Source organism: Zophobas morio, unplaced genomic scaffold (assembly GCF_036711695.1).
Source record: "Zophobas morio isolate AGI-343-1 ecotype UQ-CSIRO unplaced genomic scaffold, CSIRO_AGI_Zmor_V1 ptg000005l, whole genome shotgun sequence".
Classification (NCBI taxonomy): Eukaryota; Metazoa; Arthropoda; class Insecta; order Coleoptera; family Tenebrionidae; genus Zophobas; species Zophobas morio.
In genome coordinates this window covers 10,361,427-10,382,055 of record NW_026972110.1, presented here as the reverse complement: position 1 = coordinate 10,382,055, position 20,629 = coordinate 10,361,427, and the positions used below count along the sequence as shown (strand labels likewise).

The following is a 20,629-nucleotide window of genomic DNA, read 5'->3' as shown; positions in this document are numbered from 1 at the left end:
GATTAAAATTTGATTTAATTTAATCTTAAAGTAACCCTATTGCGATTTCTTTATGAAACCTTCTGTTTCTACAAAAATTTAAGAAAATTGGTATGACGTGGCAACGTCGCATCACAATTTCAACAATAAACTGTGATTGTAAAATCTGAGAAAAGATCAATCAAATTATGTAAAAATATGTCTTCAAAGAATGACCGTACAGCTGGTTTTTGACGTTTTTTTTTCTATCTCTAATATTTAATGAGATATCAAGAAACGCGCCCTTCGTGACTCACCCTGTATAACTGACGTAACACCACTTTCATTTATCCATTTTCTAGTCGATAGTGTCATCAAAACCTCTGAAAAATATGCAGAGTGATCGCATTGATTATTAAAAACAGAAAAATTGGTCTAAGGCTATTTAGCTCGCCTCTGAGGTAGGTTTTTCATAATAAAATTTTGTGATGACCTCGTCCACTGTTTGACAAGGGACATTAAGTTGGATAGATAGATAATTTAATAAAAGTCACAGACGACGGACAGACAGACAGACGGAAATGGGCAACTTATTGTTTCGAACTTTGGGGATCATGAAACGTCCAGAAAACTTTAAAGTAGTCATCGAGTTGTCTTGATGTTTAAATTCAGGTTTTTGACAATTAATTTAAGGAACATGTCACCACTGCGCATGATCATTTATATTTTGACATTTGATTTGACTTCCTTCTGTCAGAACTGTCAAAAGTGTCAGATTTCTGTCATTTTTGTTGGAGAATGGCAACAGTCTTACAGGTTCGTGAGGGAAATACCCGTTATTGACGTCCTTAAACAGTGTGGCGATGATCATTGATTTTGCTTTTTTCGAAACTTTAATTTTTTTTCACCTTTGTTTGATTATTGAATGTTTATAATTTTCTACTAAAATATTTGGAGTATATTTTTTAGTTCTTTGTGGATAAAAATATTACAATAAACGTTGCATAACAACATCAAAGTATTGCAACCAAAATCGGACTTTACTTTGCACATTTTCGGATCTTAAAAAAAAAAATAATAAGGGTGGCCCGTTTTTCGTGCCGGTGAGTGTACCTATAGTGTATGCAACTATATATTCTAATAACTTTTTAAGAGGAGTCGCTACGTTTGGCTCTTATGGTGTTCTCAATATATATCCAAAATGTAATATCTCCATTACTAACACACTTATTGTTATGAAATTTTAAATGTAACTTGTCCACAACTTTCAGTACATAACTGCCAGAGCAGTTTTTTTTAGCAATTTACTATCATATATTTTTTTAATCTTGTTGAGATTTTTGCATCACGTATTTTAAAAAATCAATATTTCAGTTATTTATGGAAACTTTGGGACGCGGTTTTCACCATCGTTTTCAGCTTGCAAACTTTAGAAATCCTACCAGGTCTATTTTTGACTTTATTTGTTGGGACTGAGATATAGTAAAAATAAAATTTACCAACTTCTACGACACAAGCTTTTTTTACTGTGTATCGTTTCTAACAAAAAAAGTCGACGATATATCTGGCGCGATTTCTGAAGTTTTGTAAGCTGAAAACAGTGTTGAAAACTGTTTGGAATTTCCTTCCATAATTGAGATATTGATTTTTAAAAATATGTTATGCCAAAATTCCGAAAACACCTATGTTTCTCTTTCTCATAGGTACCACGGAATTTGTCAAAATTTTGTGACGTAAACGAATTTCAATAATGACCATGAGTAATGATGAAGACTGATAACCACCCGAGGATAATCAGATAGTGAAAGTAAAAGTACATTAGCGATTAAACTTCACCATTGCCCGTATTACTACCTACTACCGTCTAAAATACACAACTAAGTGGAACTCTCCACATCAGGGTTGGCTGAAAGTTCATTAGAAAGGATATCTTTTAAACTTTTTGTAACAATTTAAAATATATTATAATGTTGAAGACGAATGGGTCGGTGATGATATTGTGCGTTGGGGTTCGTAAATCGTAAGTCCGACCCTGTGATAAATCTTTACATAAAACAAGTTTGTATCCACTGGTTCACCTATAGCTAAAATCTTTGCTTCCTTTAACATTTGCCTACTAAATATGTATATCGTATAATATGAGCAGGTAGATTTCGGGTCATGGAAACCTTAATAAGCATCTGTGAGATAAATATCAACAAATGTATGCAAACTTTTATATTTTTGTCAGCATTGCTTAATTTTGCGTAGGCAGCAAGATATGTGGAAGCTCCAACACATTTTTTATGGACTTCAGTAAAATAAAGTGAAATGAGTTTCGAAGCTCTCTTGCGAGTGGAAATTCGCCCACAAAATATAGATACGTGTAAACGTACTCCTAAAAAATATATGTTGGGACCTTACAGACCGCTTCTTCCAAATTTTGTGTCATATTACTGCGAAGACAGGATATAACAAAATCAATGAAGAAGGAATATCATTTTATCAATAATTTAAGACACGAAATTTCGAACAAACTGTTACTTTGTTACTTTACTTTATTACCACTTCGTAGCCCTTATTTGTATATAGTCAGTAGTTAACTGAAATAATTACATTAAAGATATCGCATGTCACTATAGATCAGTTGATCGACACACCGATATACCGATTCAAGTTCATAGTATTCTGACAGCATATACCTTTGTTTTAATAATTAAATTCCCTCTTCACCCCCATCCACGCATCTCTATCAAGTCATAACTCTTTCTTTATTATACCACGCAACAATACAAAGTAGAGTAATTACCATTTAACACTCCCTAATAACAAAGTGTAAAAAAGCGTTTCTTTCACCACTTTAATTTCCCAGTAATTATTTCTGAAGATATTCTTAATGTAACTGTCAGGTACCGCAGGTGTTTACTTAAAATAAAAATAACTGCCACTTCCTGTTGAACTAGATGTAGCATAACTTAAAAATATACACAAAAAGGCAGTTACGTTTGCATGTCCGATCAAATAACTACATACATAATAAGCCCAACTTAATCCGAATTAATACAGAAACGAGACATAAAAAATCCACCTGAAACACCTGGCCAATAAAATTTTATCGCCAACTAATCACCACGTTGTGAAAATGGTCACACGTGGTATTTTACATTTATATTTGGATTTCCTGCAGGGCGGCCTTGAGGTCGTGCTCACCACTGAGCGAAAAAGAAAAAAGAGGAATGTACACCATCGCGAAAAAGCCACTACATTAATATGCGAACGTAACAAAGTTCATTCATCGCGGTGCACTCCGTAACAAAAGACAATCTGTTGCTATCCAAAAAGTAGTACGAGGTCCGGCTGTTTGAAAGCAGAAAACCTCAAGTTCCTCTCCCGTAGTTGCATTACGTAACTCTACTTCCCGACAAAATTAATTAACCTAAGCTACTATTTACTTACAAAAAAGGAAGGAGATTGAAAATTATACACAAAAAGCGCCAACTTAAATTTTTGTTTACATGTTTAATATTATGGATGAAACAAGAAGTTTCAGAAAAGATTTGCTCCCACAAAAATAGTGACACGTGTATTCTAATACAATACACACACAGCCTGACTTGGTACATTGGCGACACCCATTTTTCTGCAATTTCTTGTTTAAATTGGCAAACTGATGGTAATTTGCATCACAATGGGCGCACTCTAAGGTGCGATCAACAAAAGCGTTCTTAAAGTGGAGCTGGGCGAGCAAGCTGTCTCCATTTTCTACTATACTCACAACGATGAATGCTAAAAATCTAACACCATCTGATTCTAGTAAATTTTCGTTGATCCCAATCATTTATCTGTTGTATACGAATACATAATATATATTTTTTTAATCGAAACTATTTCGCGTGTCCTGTTGGCATTATCCGTAGCGTTGTGTGTGCTTTTAAAATCACGCTAAGAATGCAAAAGTTACTGCTGTCGTTCTTATTTTGTATAACATATTTATTAGTTACGCTCGTTTCTCTTATTGGTGCATATTGGAAATATGACACACCTTGAAAAGTAACCTAATGTCTAACAACGAAACCCCGCCCTCTTCCGGAAAAATAAGACATTAGGCATACATATTTTAATCAAAAATAAAAATTGTTAATAAATTTTACATTTTTTATTCCATTGGGGTGGATAAAATTTACTAATTAGTTGTCAAAGTTTAGAAAAATTCCCTACTTTGAACACTTACACTTCAGCATAATTTTAATATTAATCTCTGTGGTAACATCAAAAGGAACGGTGGAATATTAAATAGGCAGTGACATCTTAAAAATTGAATCTAAACCAAGGTTAATAACCTCTTTTTCGAGATGACTTCAACAATATTTTGGAGGGAATAAATAATTAAGTAACTTTGATGTCCACAATGTAACTCTAATCACAACATTACTGTTCCCAGAACGAGAGGAACTATTTGGGAGATAGGAAAGGTGGGGCAAGACGGAGTATTGCGGCAATATGTAGTACATAATTCAAATACTATTAATCACTGCAAATGCGTTCGATTTGTCTTTTCACTTAGCTTATACAATTTACGGTAAAATGATATATCACAATTAAGTGCCATTAAACATATTCCAACAGGTTCTGATATTATACCACTTAAATGTTTAGCTTCTTTTAATAACAAATTCGACAGAGGAAATAAAATTATTGGAAAACAATACCGGCGGGAGCTATGAAGAATACTGTTTGTGCTACTTTGAAAGTAAAATTAAGCTACCAAATTGATGCGACGATATTTTCCACGCACAAACAATCTTGGAAGAAGCAGTAAACTTCATATGGAACGTTGGTATGATAATATATTCGATTTAGGCATACTGAGATATGCAACCACCACCTAACTGAGAAATAAATATTTTTGTGGCTTCAATTTTTTCTTGAAGTTTATTTTAATTGGAAACCTAATTTAATAAATTCATGGCCTAATGGACCATTTTTTTTCGAACACATGGTAACTTTCCGAAGGGGATGCATACTATTTAATTGGACAATAATAAATTTTATTCATAATATCTGATAAGACATTAGCTATTTAGAGGCATTAATATTTACATGATGTAAAACGTCATATTCAGAAAAGATAAATTATAGCGAAAAGAGTAAATAAGGAAAAAAAAACGTTCATAAGATAACCCATTTATCTCTGTGAATAACTTTTTTATGTGTTTTAATGTCCTCGAAAGACAAATATATTGCCTTGTATGGATATAGCAAATATATCAGTCAGTAACGTAGATGATTACCTTTTAATTTCAACCAAGTTTTCATTTTTGTTTCGACAATAATAATTGATGTAACAGAGAGTGACAATTATTTTTATGGATTTTGGCACTTATGTGATTATAAAAAAAATAATCATTTACACCTGCACTCACTGTAGCATTTTTCATCAAATACCCTAAAATAACCAAGATGTAAATGTGTCGGTGTAAATGTTGCTCAAGAACAACTATTTTCCTTTAAATGCAATAAATTAATTTATTTATCTATTTTTACATCAAGCAGCCACTAGATATTTGAAAATGGTCACACTGGCTATTGTTTATTTTGATAAGGATTTCCTACAGAGTGACCTTGACGAAAAAAAAAGAAAAGTAACAAAAAGAACGCACGCTATCGCGAAAAGCCAACGATAAACCAATAAACGTCCGGGTATAATCGGTAACAAAAGAACATTAATCGCGGAACAATCGCCACAATCAACAATCAATCCGCCTGCTGCGACTAACATCGCGTAATGAAGAAGTCTTGGTCCGATATCCAAGAAGAAGGACGAGTTCCGACCCCTGGTTGGAGCCAAAGTTCGACCTCCTCTCCTATCTTGGAACCGGGACAAAGCAACTCCCACAGCTAACGTCACGATCTCCGCCCTAAACTAACAATCTAGCGGGCCATGCCTAAAATTACCACTTAAGCCAACTACACCCACCTGTGCAGAGTTCTGAACGTATTCCGTTTTTAGGTTCTGGTTCACTTCAGTAGTCATTATTGCAGTCCATCGGAATAAATACGTTCATTGTTGAACCACTGTAGCCGTGTTGTGCGCTGTGAACCGGGCTGTGCCACACGAAATCGATATGGTTTCGCTGCCTACTTGATCTATCCGGCGTATGCCACACTGTTGTTTATTGGGAATTTGTTGTAATAACGGCGGACACTGGTAATTGTTGAAACACACGGTTGGGCGTGATGGGGCCTCGCAAGACACCCAACGCTGGCTAAATTGGACAAGTCACAGGCAGGGCAACGAAAGCGCAAACCACGCCATTCTGGGACTGGCTTGGGTGGGGAGGGATCCGAGCTAGCGCGGTCTTTCAAATAACGGATGGCACACAATGACATAGGCGGAGGCTACGTTGGGGACGGACCGGCGGCCGGCTACTAATTGTCGAAAATTACAAGTGTAAACTTTCATTTTTTCGTTAGTTACGCGGGAGCGAAGACGGAAAAGTGGCCAAATCGAACCAAGATTGTCAATTAAATGTTCACGTTTCGATGCATTCGAGATAATTCAAATGTCACAATTATTCTGTCAGAAAACATGTTAACCATAATAATTAAAATTTTAAAATATACACTATTTATAAGTGAAAAAACTGCACCCTTTGTTAATTTATTAGAGCCCTCTGTAAATATTACACACATTAATTAAAAATTTAGTCAGAATTCCAGTTTTCATTTAAGTTTTAAAAATGGAATTGTTTTCGGTAATCTTATTTTTTTGACTAATTTATCTACAGTAATTTTTATCGAAGTTCTGGGATAGAAATTGGAATAGGCTACTTGCATGAATTTTAGTTTTATACAGACAGACGTAATAAGCCATTGTAAGTAATTTAGTGAAACTAAAAAAAAATAGCAAATTTTTTATCATGCATAAAAAATGTTCAAAGTTGAATTTATTCCAATGTTGCGCCAAATTGTTACACCAATTAGAACACAGTCGGTAGAAATAGTCACAACACGTTTGCGATGTTGCCACATTTCAGTCTGTAGCGGTCTGTGATGTCACAATCCGTACGTCGTTGTTTAAAAATGAAATAAATTTTAATCACGTTTTAAACAATTATTGTTTACAATTTATACGAAATTATCGACAAGCATCGGTTTATGACATCGTTGTTCATATATTAAGCCCTGAAATTTGCCAGTGGCCTATTGACGATCGAGTTCATGCCACAGTAGCTCTATAGGATTTAAAGTAAATTGTCATTTTTTTTTGGTAACGATTTTAGCAGAAAGTCCCAAACATCAAAATAATAAATTATGGAGAAAAATAAAAAATACTTATATCGCAATTACTGAAAAAATTGCTGGTGTTCAACTTCTTTTCAGCAGTATTTATAAAAAACTAAACATGAATACCCGAAGAAATACCTAAATAATATCTACAATACAAATAACAAATTAAAAATAACAAATACTTAGTACACAAGTTCCATTAAAAAATCTCAAAATATTTATTTTAAAAATGAACTGAAAAATCAAGACCACACGCAATTCAAAAGTTTGCTTTTAACAGTGTAATGTAGCATTTTCTTAAATTTAATCACAAGTAAATTTTACCTTTATTTAATATGTATAACATGGAATTCGTCATATTTTCATCTGTTATTAACATAAACATCATTTTATTGGATTGTGATCTCGACGCACTACACTGCAAAGTTGTGATCCCTGAAATTTGTTTACATTTTCAAAAGGTTTGTAATTTGTACGTAACGTAGGCGACAGATTAGAAAAACCCGTTTCTCTATTTTAAAGAAATACGACATCATTGTAACATAGATAATTTAGTAATGAACCACTTGTATTACCAGAAAATTGACTTACAAATTGTGTAGTTTGATAAATTCCAACACCCAAACTCAACCTTGAATTATTTAATACAGATTCTGAAAACTTTTTTTTCAACATTCTCTGAGAAATGGCAATTTCTGTATTCAACATCAATATTAAATTTCTATTCAAATATATTATTTTTACTGTTATTGCTCCTTCGCACCACCATTTTCGGATTTTCTGGCAAACATGAGAAAAAATATTGCTTACCCAGTTGTGTTTTCTTCCTCCTCCTTCATTAATTTAATTGAAAGCTTCTCCACTACCAAAAATTTGGAAAACCTGCGGAGGTATCATAGGAAGAATTAACTACAGAACTGTCAAACATGAATGAAGATTGTTTACCACCTGAAGATCAGAAGAGTGGAAGTTGTGTTCTCTACATACCTACACGTAATTTATTTCTACAAAATGCGACACGTGTTTCGACCTGTCAAAACTTGTGGGCCATCATCAGGCTACAATCGAAAATACTTCAGAATTATTTTAATTACTTATAAATTGGTGCTGGCGTCTGAAATCGTTAGAAATTATCGAGAGCATGGAAAACGCTTTTTTTTTAGGAAATATAAAGTTTGAAAAGGTGTAACAAAGCACTAGATTTATAATATGAGGCGTTAAAATAAAGTCTTTAGATTCCCACTGGAACTTGTTGCCTCCGAGTTTTGGTAATGTGAATGACGAACATGGCATGAAGAGTAGTTGAAAGGAAAAAGGGAAGTAGAATAGCGAAATGCTTGCTGATTAGTGCTGAACACTGACATCAGGAGATTCCACACGAGAAACATATTTTAATTTCAATGCAAAAGTGCGTATTATTTTTATTAAACATAACATCTTTTATTAATTTTTTAAGTTATTTTTAACTGATTAGAACTGGACAATGAAAATAAATTGCATACAAACGTTAAAGGAAAAAATAAAAATTAAACATTTGTTGTCCTGTGCTTAGAGTACGAGATAATAATTGTTACGAAACCAACTGCAAGAGAAATTCTTCTAAAAAGAAACTCAACGATCAAGTTGTCATTCTGAAAGTTTCTGGGGAGCTTTTTGCCATATAAATGTACCTGATTTCATTCTTAAACATTTTGTTAAAATTCAGTTCCACAATTCTAGCATCTATGACGCTATTCTTTATTAGAACAACCTAAGAAAAAGAATACCAAGTCGGGAATTTATCAGTTCAATCTCCAACATGTATTGCATTAATATCTAACGTATTTCTGGTTTTCTGTTCGACTTTCTAATTCCTTGAATATTATTCAAAGGGAGCAAAAGCTGTTATTTGTGAAATGGCAAAGGAATAAAACACTGTTCTTCGATTCAGCTCGTTCTATACAAACTGGTTTTAACCGCTCAAGAATCTTTGAAGATTTTGACCTTCTTGACTAAATTGCTGAATTCATATTACGAACGTAGTATGTATTGTAGGAAAGTGTATATAGTTACCCTAAGTCAGGTGTTACAAAAATGTAATTTTTAATAATTTTATAATGAAAGAAAATTTTAGAGATTATAACAACGTGTTTAATGATTTTTCAGAATGTTAAAAAATATAAATTTATAGAGTTCTATGTATGTATTATGTACTCAAAAGTTCTACTTTCTCATCTTTAGTAAGTCTGAATCTTCTTTATTCAGGCTTTTGAAGATATAGAAAAAAATCCATTCAGTTAAAAAAGTGGCAGTGATAAATCTACCAATTTCAGCCGCCTGCTTTTGTTTTAGTTTTGCTTGTTACACAATGTACTATTTATTCCTTGAATTTAAAAACGGTGATGTGATTTCGAAAATAAGGAAAACTAACTGCGAAAAGTTGTTGAGAGTATATGAATTGAGTAAAAAAAATGTGCTGAGAAAATTGTTGCAGACAGTGAAAAGAAATTCAAGTTTACGTAATTTTATCGACTTTATTTAGCGAAATAGAAAAGATTTTGAAAGATTTAGGTATTCGTTTTCACATAAACATTTATTTTTCATTGTCCTTACTGTGTTAATTCTAATTTCTTATAATACATATATAGTAAATTATTTTTCTAGCGTTACTTTCTGCTTTAGTCTTTTCATATAGAAAGATCACTTTACTTCTTTCTTTCTTCGTGCTTAAAAAAATCTTGAAAATAAATCTGTTATATGCACTCATGTTGTACTTTTAGAATTTAAATCCAAACTTATAACCTCTCAAAAACAAAGGAATCCGGTGCGATTATTTCAATTTTCGTGTGTTTTAAAGATAAAAATTGAGTCAAAATATGGTTTTTAGTAAATTTTTTCATTAAACTTAAAACTAAAAATAACAAAAGAAGAAAGTTATAACCTTGTAATAAATGCCACATCAAAAATAAAATGCTGGAAACGTGATCACAGTTTAACTTGGCATAAATACCTAAAAATTTAATGGTTTGTTAAGAATATGTATGTGATTTATTTCATGTCTGTAAAACAGTAAAACTGGTAAAGTGGTATTAACTTAAGTTCTTTGAAATTGAAAGATACTACTTTTAGGAAAATTAATTTTTGTAAAACATACAAATACTTCTAAAATAAGCATAGCTTGTCATATTTATATTTTAATTATCATTATTGACTATTCTAAGAATTATGTATGCCTATATTCTTCACAGAAAATAAAACATGTGCGAAAAAATACCATAATTTATAGTTGTGGTTTTCGTGGGATACACTTTTAAGTAGTTCCTAAAATGAGATTTTGTGTGGGTGCAAATTAAAGTTTTTTGCAGGAGTACAAACATTATAACTTTGTAGTCTAAAGGTGATAAAAAAGTTCAGTCCAGCAGATGAATCAGTTTTTTATTTTTTAACCAATAAGTTTTGAATACAAGTTAATAATATCCATAAAAGTAAACCAGAGTTTATTGTAACAGAAACTTATGACCACAAGTTATGCATTTTTGTTTCTAGAAGTAGGAAAAAAAAACCTCTAAAGCTCTACTAGGTTGTCTAAAAGCGTGTTTTTAAACACCTACACAAAGTAATTTTTTTCACTATTTTACAAATTCTACACATTTTTAAAGAGACTCAAACATTTTAAAAATTTACGAAATAACTTTCTCTGTAATCTTTGGAAGAAAAAATAATTCTATATACTTAGTTATTTACATTAAATAAATAGTGTTACGTATTAATGTTAAACATTATTAATAAATGTAACATTATTTCCAGATGTAAGTAATACATATCTTAAACATACTTAATTATAAAAAATTCAACTGACACTTAAGTATGTGACGCTTTTTTTGTATCCATCATTTATATTTCTATATAAATGAGGAATGAATCTAGTTTTGCTAAAATTATAACAAATTAATAACGTTATTAGCATTTCATTGTGAGTGCAGATCATAATTAATTTAATAATAATAATATTTAATAATAATTAGATACATTTTATTCCCATGAAAAATAAATGACGTCGTCTTAATATTTTATGCAGAGTACAGCATGGTATATTTTTAAATTTATGCACAAGAGTTGTTTTAAAAAATGTGTATCAAAATTTTAACATTTATCTCTGAAGAGATCTGACGAATTTATACTTACAATTTTAAGCCACTGATGACATTAATTTAGGTTTTTATCGTTATTCTTTCATTAATAAAAAATTTGGTGTAACGTAATATAGACGGAACTTCCCTTTCTTCTTAAATGCAGTTGAACAAATCCAGTTTTTCCGAAGAATTACAAAATTTGATTTTGCAGGACTTTATTTTATGATAACCGCTGCAAGTAAAAAAATCTACGTAATAGCAGCCACACTGTAAAAAAAAACTTTTGATAAGGATGGGATTCGAACTTCACGAACATTTTTTGCACATTTTTAGAAAACTTTTTCAAAATCTCAATTTCTTGTAGATTTAGAATCTCTAGAAGTTATTTTCGGTTTCGTTTCTTCGATGACTTTTAACCATTTTTTCGGAATCGTCCCTTGAAATATGACAATTTTTAAGATTTCATAAAAAAATTGAATTCCAAGTCGAATATTTCCAAAATCGTGATCTGAGACCACAAACACCTTATATTTTTCGAATAAGCACGTTGAGATCTACATCCCAGAATTTTTTGGGGATTTTTAGACAACTTTTTCAAAATCTCAAAATCTCTTTTTTTGTTGTATTATTGTTACAAGATTAATTTTTTATTTTACAACTTTTTTCTTTTATATGCAAGCAATAGCCCCGCCCACCCTCACCCAAATCATTCCAGTTACTATTCTTATTAATATTGTTCAATCTTATCGTTGTACGTACTAGCCCCACTCACCCACCCTCTATTTTCTTAGTATGTGACTTGCCAAAATCAGTCTTAACAAGTACTAGTCCGAGAATTCTGCTTCTTCTTTTTCTTCTTCCAATCTGCCTCAATGTATTTGATGTATAAGCCAGTATCGGCTAGATGAAACACGTGGAAAATATTGCATAGAAAATTTGTTGTACAGCAGTTGTGATTAAAATTGTAGGAACAACCGTTCCTCCAAAAACACGTGATCTACCTGTACGCATTTATAATTTTTGTAAATCTCTGTACAAATGTAAATACGTCTTATCTTTCGTCTACCTGCCCTATGCTCCTACTTTCTCTTCCAGTTTCGAGAATTTTATAAACTCTTTCTTTACCTACTTCCATCTCTCCAAAACCGAACCTACCTGTCGACAATTCAAACACCCTTCCTTCTTCTTCTCAAACCGTAAGCATCTAATAATAAAATCTGAAAAACCGTAATCATCGCTATTTCTCAAAAATGACCAACAATATCCACAAAATCAAAACGGATTCATATATCACGAATAGAGGAGTTCATTATTTTATCAAATCTAGATTATATTTACTACACAATATAATGAAAATAGACATATTTTGATTAACGTTTTAAAGTTTGTATAGAATTATAAGAATTTTATGGATTCCCAAAGTTAATTCAATTTTACAGCCCTGATGTCAGTTTTATTGTTTAGCTGAAGAGCGGGGCGAACTCAGGTACAGAAAAGATCGGCTAACCCTGACAGGCTCTTGACCTGTACAATAGAATTGACGCCTGAGCTGTGAAACAAATTAAGGTTGGGAGTCCATAAAATTCTTATAATTCTGGACAAACTTTACCATCTACACGATTGACAACATTGACGCCTGAGCTGTGAAACAAATTAAGGTTGGGAGTCCATAAAATTCTTATAATTCTGGACAAATTTTACCATCTACACGATTGACAACAATCGGCCCAGTAGTATCAGACAGACGAAAGACAGATGGCAACGGGATACATAATTTTTCTTACTCTATAGGAGTCACGAAACGTGGACAAAAAATGAAACGATGAAATGATTGTCTAAAAGAAAATTGGTCGAAGGTTTTTTCGACAGAACTTCCCTCGCCCCTGAAGTACAGTACATTAAATACAGATTTTTCGAAAACTCATAAGATTTGATTTTGTGAATTTTATTTTTTGATGACAAGACTTATTATAAGTTTAAATAAAGATATGTATGTAATGTGAAAATAAAGGTAAAGAAGCGAAGATAGAGTGAGACGTTCCTAATTTAATCAATGCAATACTCTGCCTCATTCAACTTTTTTTTGGGTCAGTATGCATAAGTAATTCTAAAAACTGTGAGTGCATTCATAAAGCAAAAGTACCTATAGAGTCATAATATTTTGCATATTTCAGAGAAAATTTTTTGGGAGGGGATAAACGAATAAATTTTGATCAACGATTTACCATGAGTACGATAACCTTAAAACGTTTGCATGATTTCAGAGCACTCAGTTTTGCAGTTTCAAAGTTAAATTGCAAAATGTTGTTGTACAATTCTGATTTTTTTCTAAACACCTAGATAAAAAATAGACGGTTAAGATTAAAAATAAGGACGGGTTAATAAACCACAAATATAGAACCATGTTTTTTAGAATAATCAATTAGGATTTACTTAAAAAAAAGCAAAATTTTGATATGGCACCATCAAATTATTGGTGGGGATGAAGAAACAAATTTTGGTTACCATTAAATATCTATAAGATAAAAAAAATCTGGAAGCATAATTTTATGAATAATGTTATATTTTACACATCAAAATTAATATATATTTATTCTCATCAAAGAGTTATTAACAATGCTAACGTCAGTATAAGAACTTATTTAGTTAAATATATCTTAAATACATATTCTTAAATTTCTGTTTACTATTAAGCATTAGTTAAAGCCTGGCCTGAGTTTAAAAAAAATATTGATGATAAACAATTTTACGAAATATACACGATAAAACTGTATTAATAAAAAATAAATTGTGACAAGTTAGACATTTCTATGTCTAACTTGGGAGTGGGTATGTATTTTTCGCCATAGGATTTAATCTCATTTCATTAAAAAATATCTATAAATAAAAAACAAAATTACATCGAACCTTCACTTCATAAACCAAACTAGTACCAGTATTGGTTGTTCCGCACAGACTAGGTAAGTTCGACATTTAGACATTTTTTACCACAATTTACAATCTCTCGCCGTCAACGAAGCTTGTAAAATCCATTTCGAAGCAGACTTAAAGCCCGAAATAATTTATCGTGTTCCGCCACTGCCTAGTTTAGGGTAACCGCCAGCTGATATCCGGCCCGTAAACCAACAGCCGAGGGCTAAGGGGCGTCAGCCGTCTCAAATACGCCGTCCCTCCACTCCCCCCATGTTCAGCTGACCCCGTTGATGGGCTTGTCCCCAGATTTGGTGCACGTTGCGTTGTTATATCAAACTTCGATAACCCACCGAAATCGATGGACGCTATTTATCGTCGTTATCTCCGACAAATCGAACGTGTTTCACGTGTTCACGTAATCGTTGCGCCGCTCCTTCGGATAGACAGTCAGTTCTACCAGTGCGAAGCGGGAAAAGCTGTGCTTCGGCATCGACAGCGGATAGCGACGTCTGGGTGAGGTTGCTAACCGAGGATACATGTGCCAACGTCCCCTGCGGGGGCAGTCCCGCGAGGGTGTGTTGCATGGTTACGCCCACCGCCTTTGCACCGAACCTTGGCGAAATTATTTTAGTGCCATCACTATGCTGGCGTTCGGCGTGGGTTGCACCTCGTGGATGCAGTTTTCGGTTAGAGAGGGCTGGTGTTTCTTTCATAAATTTAATTTCGAAAAGGGCACGTATAGGCAGGGTTGGATTGGGATTAACTTATGCCCGTTGGCATTTTATTATGTAAATGCCACGACGGGAACAACTTAAAGCCATCAAGCTGGAAACGAAAGTGAAAAATTTTAAATTCAAGTTTTCCTTCGGCCAACTGATCGAAATTTTGCTATTATGACACTCTTCACGTGCCAATTCAAACTTTATTTTTATTTTTAGAATTTATGTCAGTTAATTTGTATGAGAAAAAATGATCTAAAATTATTCGGATGGAACTGTCCTCACCCCTAAAACACAGGCCTGCGATGGTGAAATTGAATAGAATGTATCTAGCGATTTTAATAATAATTTTTTGATGTTGAAAAAGGGAAAAATATTTAAAAATTCCATCATATAAGGTTTTTTCACATTTTTTTTTGTTCTATCTATAAGTGTTGCCACTGATCCTTCTTGTAAAGGATACCTGTTTTTTCAACAACTATCATGACTTTTTACTTCCTGAGCGTAAGCTTTCATATTTTTTAAATGTGTCATGACTCCTAGAGTACGAAAAAATGGGTCCATCTGTCCGTCGTGTCCATCTGTCTGTCTGTCTGTCCGCCGTCTCTAAAACTACCGGATCAATTTTTGTCAAATTTTATATAACTACTTATGTTTTACAAATATTATGTAGATGGTAAAACACTAACCAAACTTTGTCTAATTTTCCCCACCAACAATGTGATGACAAAATTATACATAGGAAATGGGATTTAAATTGTATAGTCCTACTCGTAGTTTATGAATCCGTGTTGAGTTTTTATCCGAAACATCTAGATTTTTGGGAAAAAATCAAAATAACATTTTGCAATTTTATTTTATATCTACAAAACCGAATGCTTTGAAATCTTGGAAATGTTTACGGTTATGGTAATCATGGTAAATCGTTCATCAAAAATTTTTTAGGAGGGGATAAATTAATACGTTTATTTCCTCTTAAAAAATTCATGACGTCATCTCAATATTTTGTCGAACAAATCCTTTCTGAATTGTAATATTATCACTCTTTACTTGTGGTTTATCATTGCATTCATTTTTTTTTTTAGATTTGGTTATGCAGGTGGCTCAGAAAAAATAATTAATGAATCAATTTATTTTATTGATCAAATCAAGAAGTAAGCCGTTCCAAAATTTGGAAATACAGTAATGTTATGTTAATTACTGTTCCTCCAAAAATGTCGATGACGTCATCACAAAATTTTGTAAAGTCAAAACTCATTTGAAACATATGTGTAGCATGCTTCTTTACATTTACTTTAACATAACATATTTACATATACATACAAAAAGGTTAATACAATCTGTGTACCTTCTTTACAACTATGGTGTTAATTTGTGCAATTAATTTTTTGACAACTTTATTGGTTTAATTTATTCCTCTTTTGGTATTTTTATTTTGGTAGTTGTATCTTTTCTTTAGATTTAATCATATTATAAAATAATTTGGTTTTTCAATCACCTGTAAATAATGTATTTATGAATGAAAAAAAAAGTTCAAGCCTTTTTGTGAAAACTCCTTACGTGATGGGGAAAAATAAAATTCATATTTGGATTCAACACTCAAAAACATAAGAATCAGCTTTCAAATTAAAAACAGTGTTTCAAAAGTTAAAAAATGCAGGCCTGCGTAGTGCGTAGTCAGTTTAGCATCTCAAATTCCTTAATTAAATTATAAAATTTTGTTGTCATTTTTAATTTTTACTTCCGTGAAAGCTAGGTTTCATAACCCCTAGAGTATGAAAAAATAGGTCTCCCGTTTCGGTGTCTGTCATCTGTGGTTTGTGATTAGACAGACACTAAAAAATACTCATTTTTTGTTGTGAAATTTAAATGTATTTTAGGAATATCGTATACAGAAGCTAAAATGCTAACCATAATTTATCCGTTTACTCCCACCAACAATTTGATGACGTCATCTCAAAATTTTTCGTAGTAAATTCTATTTAAATTTTTTAAATAACACACTACATACATTCGTGCTTTATGAACCCGCCTTGATTTTTTGCTTTGGACGTGCACATTTTTGGAAAAAAGTCAAACAACATTTCAGAATTTAACAAATGCTCTGAAATTTTGCAACCGTTTTAAGATTAATCAAAATTTATCTGTTTATTTTAGAATTGCTTAGGTATGCAGGTGATTTAAAAAAAATAATCAAGTAACTTATTTTATTGTGGCCCACCCCATTTTCCTGAAAATTTGGAAATACAGTGTTATTGTTAATACTACACGAAAGCTATATAAATTGATATGTAGGTTGTTACTAAAAAGTTGATGACGCCGTCACAAAATTTTATTTTGAAAAACTCACTTCAAACGTACACATAAAATAGAATCCTCTATGCAGTGGACATTGACTTTCTGTCTCCAAAAGTGCTTATTGGAAGCCCATAATAAGCAGCTTAGGATTATAATAGTGGTGATTTACAACGGCTTACCTGCTTTTGGGCTGCTTGTCTGAAACCAAACCTCATCCCCGATCACACCTGCCCCTAAAAGGCAGGTAAAAATTCCACCATTTGGACAGTACTTTCGTAAAATTTTATTGCTAATGGAAAGTTAATCACAAAGATTGTGTAGGTAAGCAGAGAAAAATGTTGTGCCTCGGTGGGAGTCGAACCCACGTCTCTATGATGCTTTCCGGGGAAGTATCTTAACCACTGGACCACGAGGTCACTTATCTTTCTCTGCTTACCGACCTGTTATTGTGCCGCCACAGTTGGACTTAAAAAACCATCGTATGTCTAAGGTCAACGTATAGCGCACATTTTTCTGTTCTTCTTTTCTGTTCTTCTTAGATTTGCGATAGAATGCGCGCGCCTCCTCGTATACAAGAATTTAGAAATGGTTCTAACTTCTCGCATACAATTTAGTACGAAAATTAGTCCTGTGTCAAACTGTTCTATAAGATTAAAACCCATAATGGGGAGCAACCTCCTAAGCTAATCAGTAGCTTATCCGAACTGCAGTGGCACAGCACCTCTCTGACTCCTCAGAAGTCAGGACCTAGGTGAAGAGGACAAAGTTCTGGGGGTGAGATTTTGTTTCAAGCAATACGATACGAAGCGATGACGAAGCGATAAATGACAAGGACGAAAATATAAATTTCAGATGCGAAAGAAAAAGACGACCACATTTTATCGGTACCGATATTTTATCGTTGTAGAAACAAAATCCCACTCCAGGGGTGCGATTTTGTTTCTCGATCGAAAAAAACTCGATAGCGATAAAATCTCGTTTGCTGATTGGTTGAGAGGCTGAGTTGGTGCGACATTTGTGTCACATTTCTCGATTCTGTCACGAAATCAAGTCTTCATGGAGTGATATTTTCTCGGTAACTCTGAATGAAGTGATAAATTTTGGAGACATAACCTCGAAATTTATGTCAAAATAGAAGTTCAAAATCGTAATTCTGAGTTATATGTTCTTAAAATTAAGGTAATTGTAAACTTTTGAGCATTTAATAAGCTTATATGCAAAGAATAAATGCCAACTTTTCATTTAAAAGCCACGCAATGACATTTATCGCAAGTGAAAATTTATCACTTCGTTCAAGAAACAAAATCCCACCCCTGGTACCAGGGGTGCTATTTTTTTTTCTCGATCGAAAAAAACTCGATAGCGATAAAATCTCGTTTTCTGATTGGTTGAGATGCTATATTTCTGTCACCTTTCTCGATTGTCACAAAATCAAGTCTTCATGGAGTGATATTTTCTCGATAGCTCTGAGTGAAGTGATAAATTTTGGAGACATAACCTCGAAATTTATGTCAAAATAGAGGTTCAAAATCGTAATTCTGAATTACACGTTCTTAAAATTAAGGTAATTGTAAACTTTTGAGTATTTAATAAGCTTATATGCAAAGAATAAATGCAAACTTTTGCATTTAAAAGCTACGCAATGACATTTATCACTTCGATCGAGAAACAAAATCGCACCCCTGTGCTGCAGAAGATGGAGGGGTTTTAGGGTGGTAAGCAATTTATTGTAATCCTATAGTACCTCGTGCCGACAACTAACACAGTGGTCTGCTCGAGGCATCCCCCCCCCCCACACACAAAAAATATGAAACCAAAAAGGTATCGACGAGGTTGGAATACTCTCCTCTGTAGGTATACTAAAATTCAATTACCGCAATCACTATACGATCTCTATTGAAAGTGTAAACAACCGAGCTATAAATCATTCTAAGGTTTTCAGTGAAGCGAACAAGAAGCGACACTAGTGTCGGTGCCTTTGATATTTTGCTGGTCAATTTTGGTGACCTTCAGCCGTTTTGCTGGGGTACTTTCACGCGGGAATTTTGAAAGTGGTTGTTATGAAAAGATGAATGATGACATGCTGGCATAAATAATTTGTCTGACAAAATACATACATGAGCATTGATTAGATAACTTTTTTTTATAAGTATTTCTATAAGTTTGGTTCCTATTCCTAAAAATTTAAATCCAAAAAAATATTATTCCGTCATTTGGCGTAAAACAAGATTTTACAGCAAAAGAGTATCCTTGTTTTCTTACAGGTGGCTTAAAACCAACCTAACCTCCAAAATCAACGTGTTCGTTACGAATTTACAAGACTAAAATTTGTATGAAATATGTAACAACAAACGTCTGTATTGCAACTGCGATGTACATACCTACGCATACATAATAGCACGATATAGCTTTACAAGACACACTTTGGTGAACCTGTGCAATGGAAATCACTTTCTCTTCGTCCGTGGGAGTGTCGCTTCTTGTTTATTCTTGTTAATATAATATAGTATGGGTGTAGACAAAAATGGTCTATTGTAGAACAGCTTAACTCCTGGAGAAGGTAACTTCTCCAGAGTAGGATAAAATCGTAAAAAACGAAGTTACTCTGGGACTACTATATTTTCCAATATAATACACAGTGAGTCCATAGTCACTATTTGGAGGACTCTACTTTAACTTGATTCTTTAGTTACTTGCAGTTTAACAGTGCACATATATCTTATTTTAACTTATACCTAATGGCGACAGGGCAACTTAAAAAAAAGATGAACGAAGCCACTTATTTTTATAATAAAATTACTGTTAGTTAAAATAAAAATCTGGGTGAATTATTATCTATCAAATTGTAGGTAAAGGAGCAGGCAACTTTTTAAAAAGAACATCTGTTAGATTGGATAAGTACAATGCTGTATATGTACCTAGTTATTGCAAAAAAATGTATCCTTGTCGAATTTTAGAAACCATAACCATAACTGTGGGAGAAACCATTTCCAAAATGTGAAGGTAGCATGTCCATACATACAAAATTTTTTCAACACGTATATATACTTCCAAAATTAAAAAAATTGAAACAAGCCGTTTTTGATTTAACAAGTAGGTAATACAAACTGTTTAATTCATTCATTAATTTTTTTTAATCCTTTTTTTGGTTAAACTAAAATTAATTAAAGTAACACAGTAATTTAATATTTACTAATAAAAACGTTAATACGTTCTTTATAGTGACAGGAAAAATGTATTCCACACTCCCATTATTTCCGGGAAGTAGGTAGGTATATGATTTATATATTTATTTTAATTGATTAAAAGCACAATTAACTGTTTTCTTATTTATAGTCTATAAATATTTCTGCCATTTTG

At 32.7% G+C, this 20,629-nt stretch overlaps 1 protein-coding gene across 2 annotated transcripts in view; it reads right to left on the bottom strand.

Moving 5' to 3' along the window:
- LOC135122690 (specificity protein transcription factor 3-like) overlaps nt 1–6,275 on the bottom strand; it is a 29,968-nt gene extending 23,693 nt beyond the window's left edge. Inside the window, exon 1 of one of the 2 annotated variants that reach the window (XM_064047046.1) lies at nt 5,915–6,275. In XM_064047046.1, coding sequence (XP_063903116.1) covers nt 5,915–5,971 — 57 coding nt within the window. In that variant the 5' untranslated portion in view covers nt 5,972–6,275. The remainder of the gene's footprint in view (nt 1–5,914) is intronic. The other variant, XM_064047045.1, reaches the window with a different exon arrangement.
- Nucleotides 6,276–20,629: the final 14,354 nt, after the last annotated feature.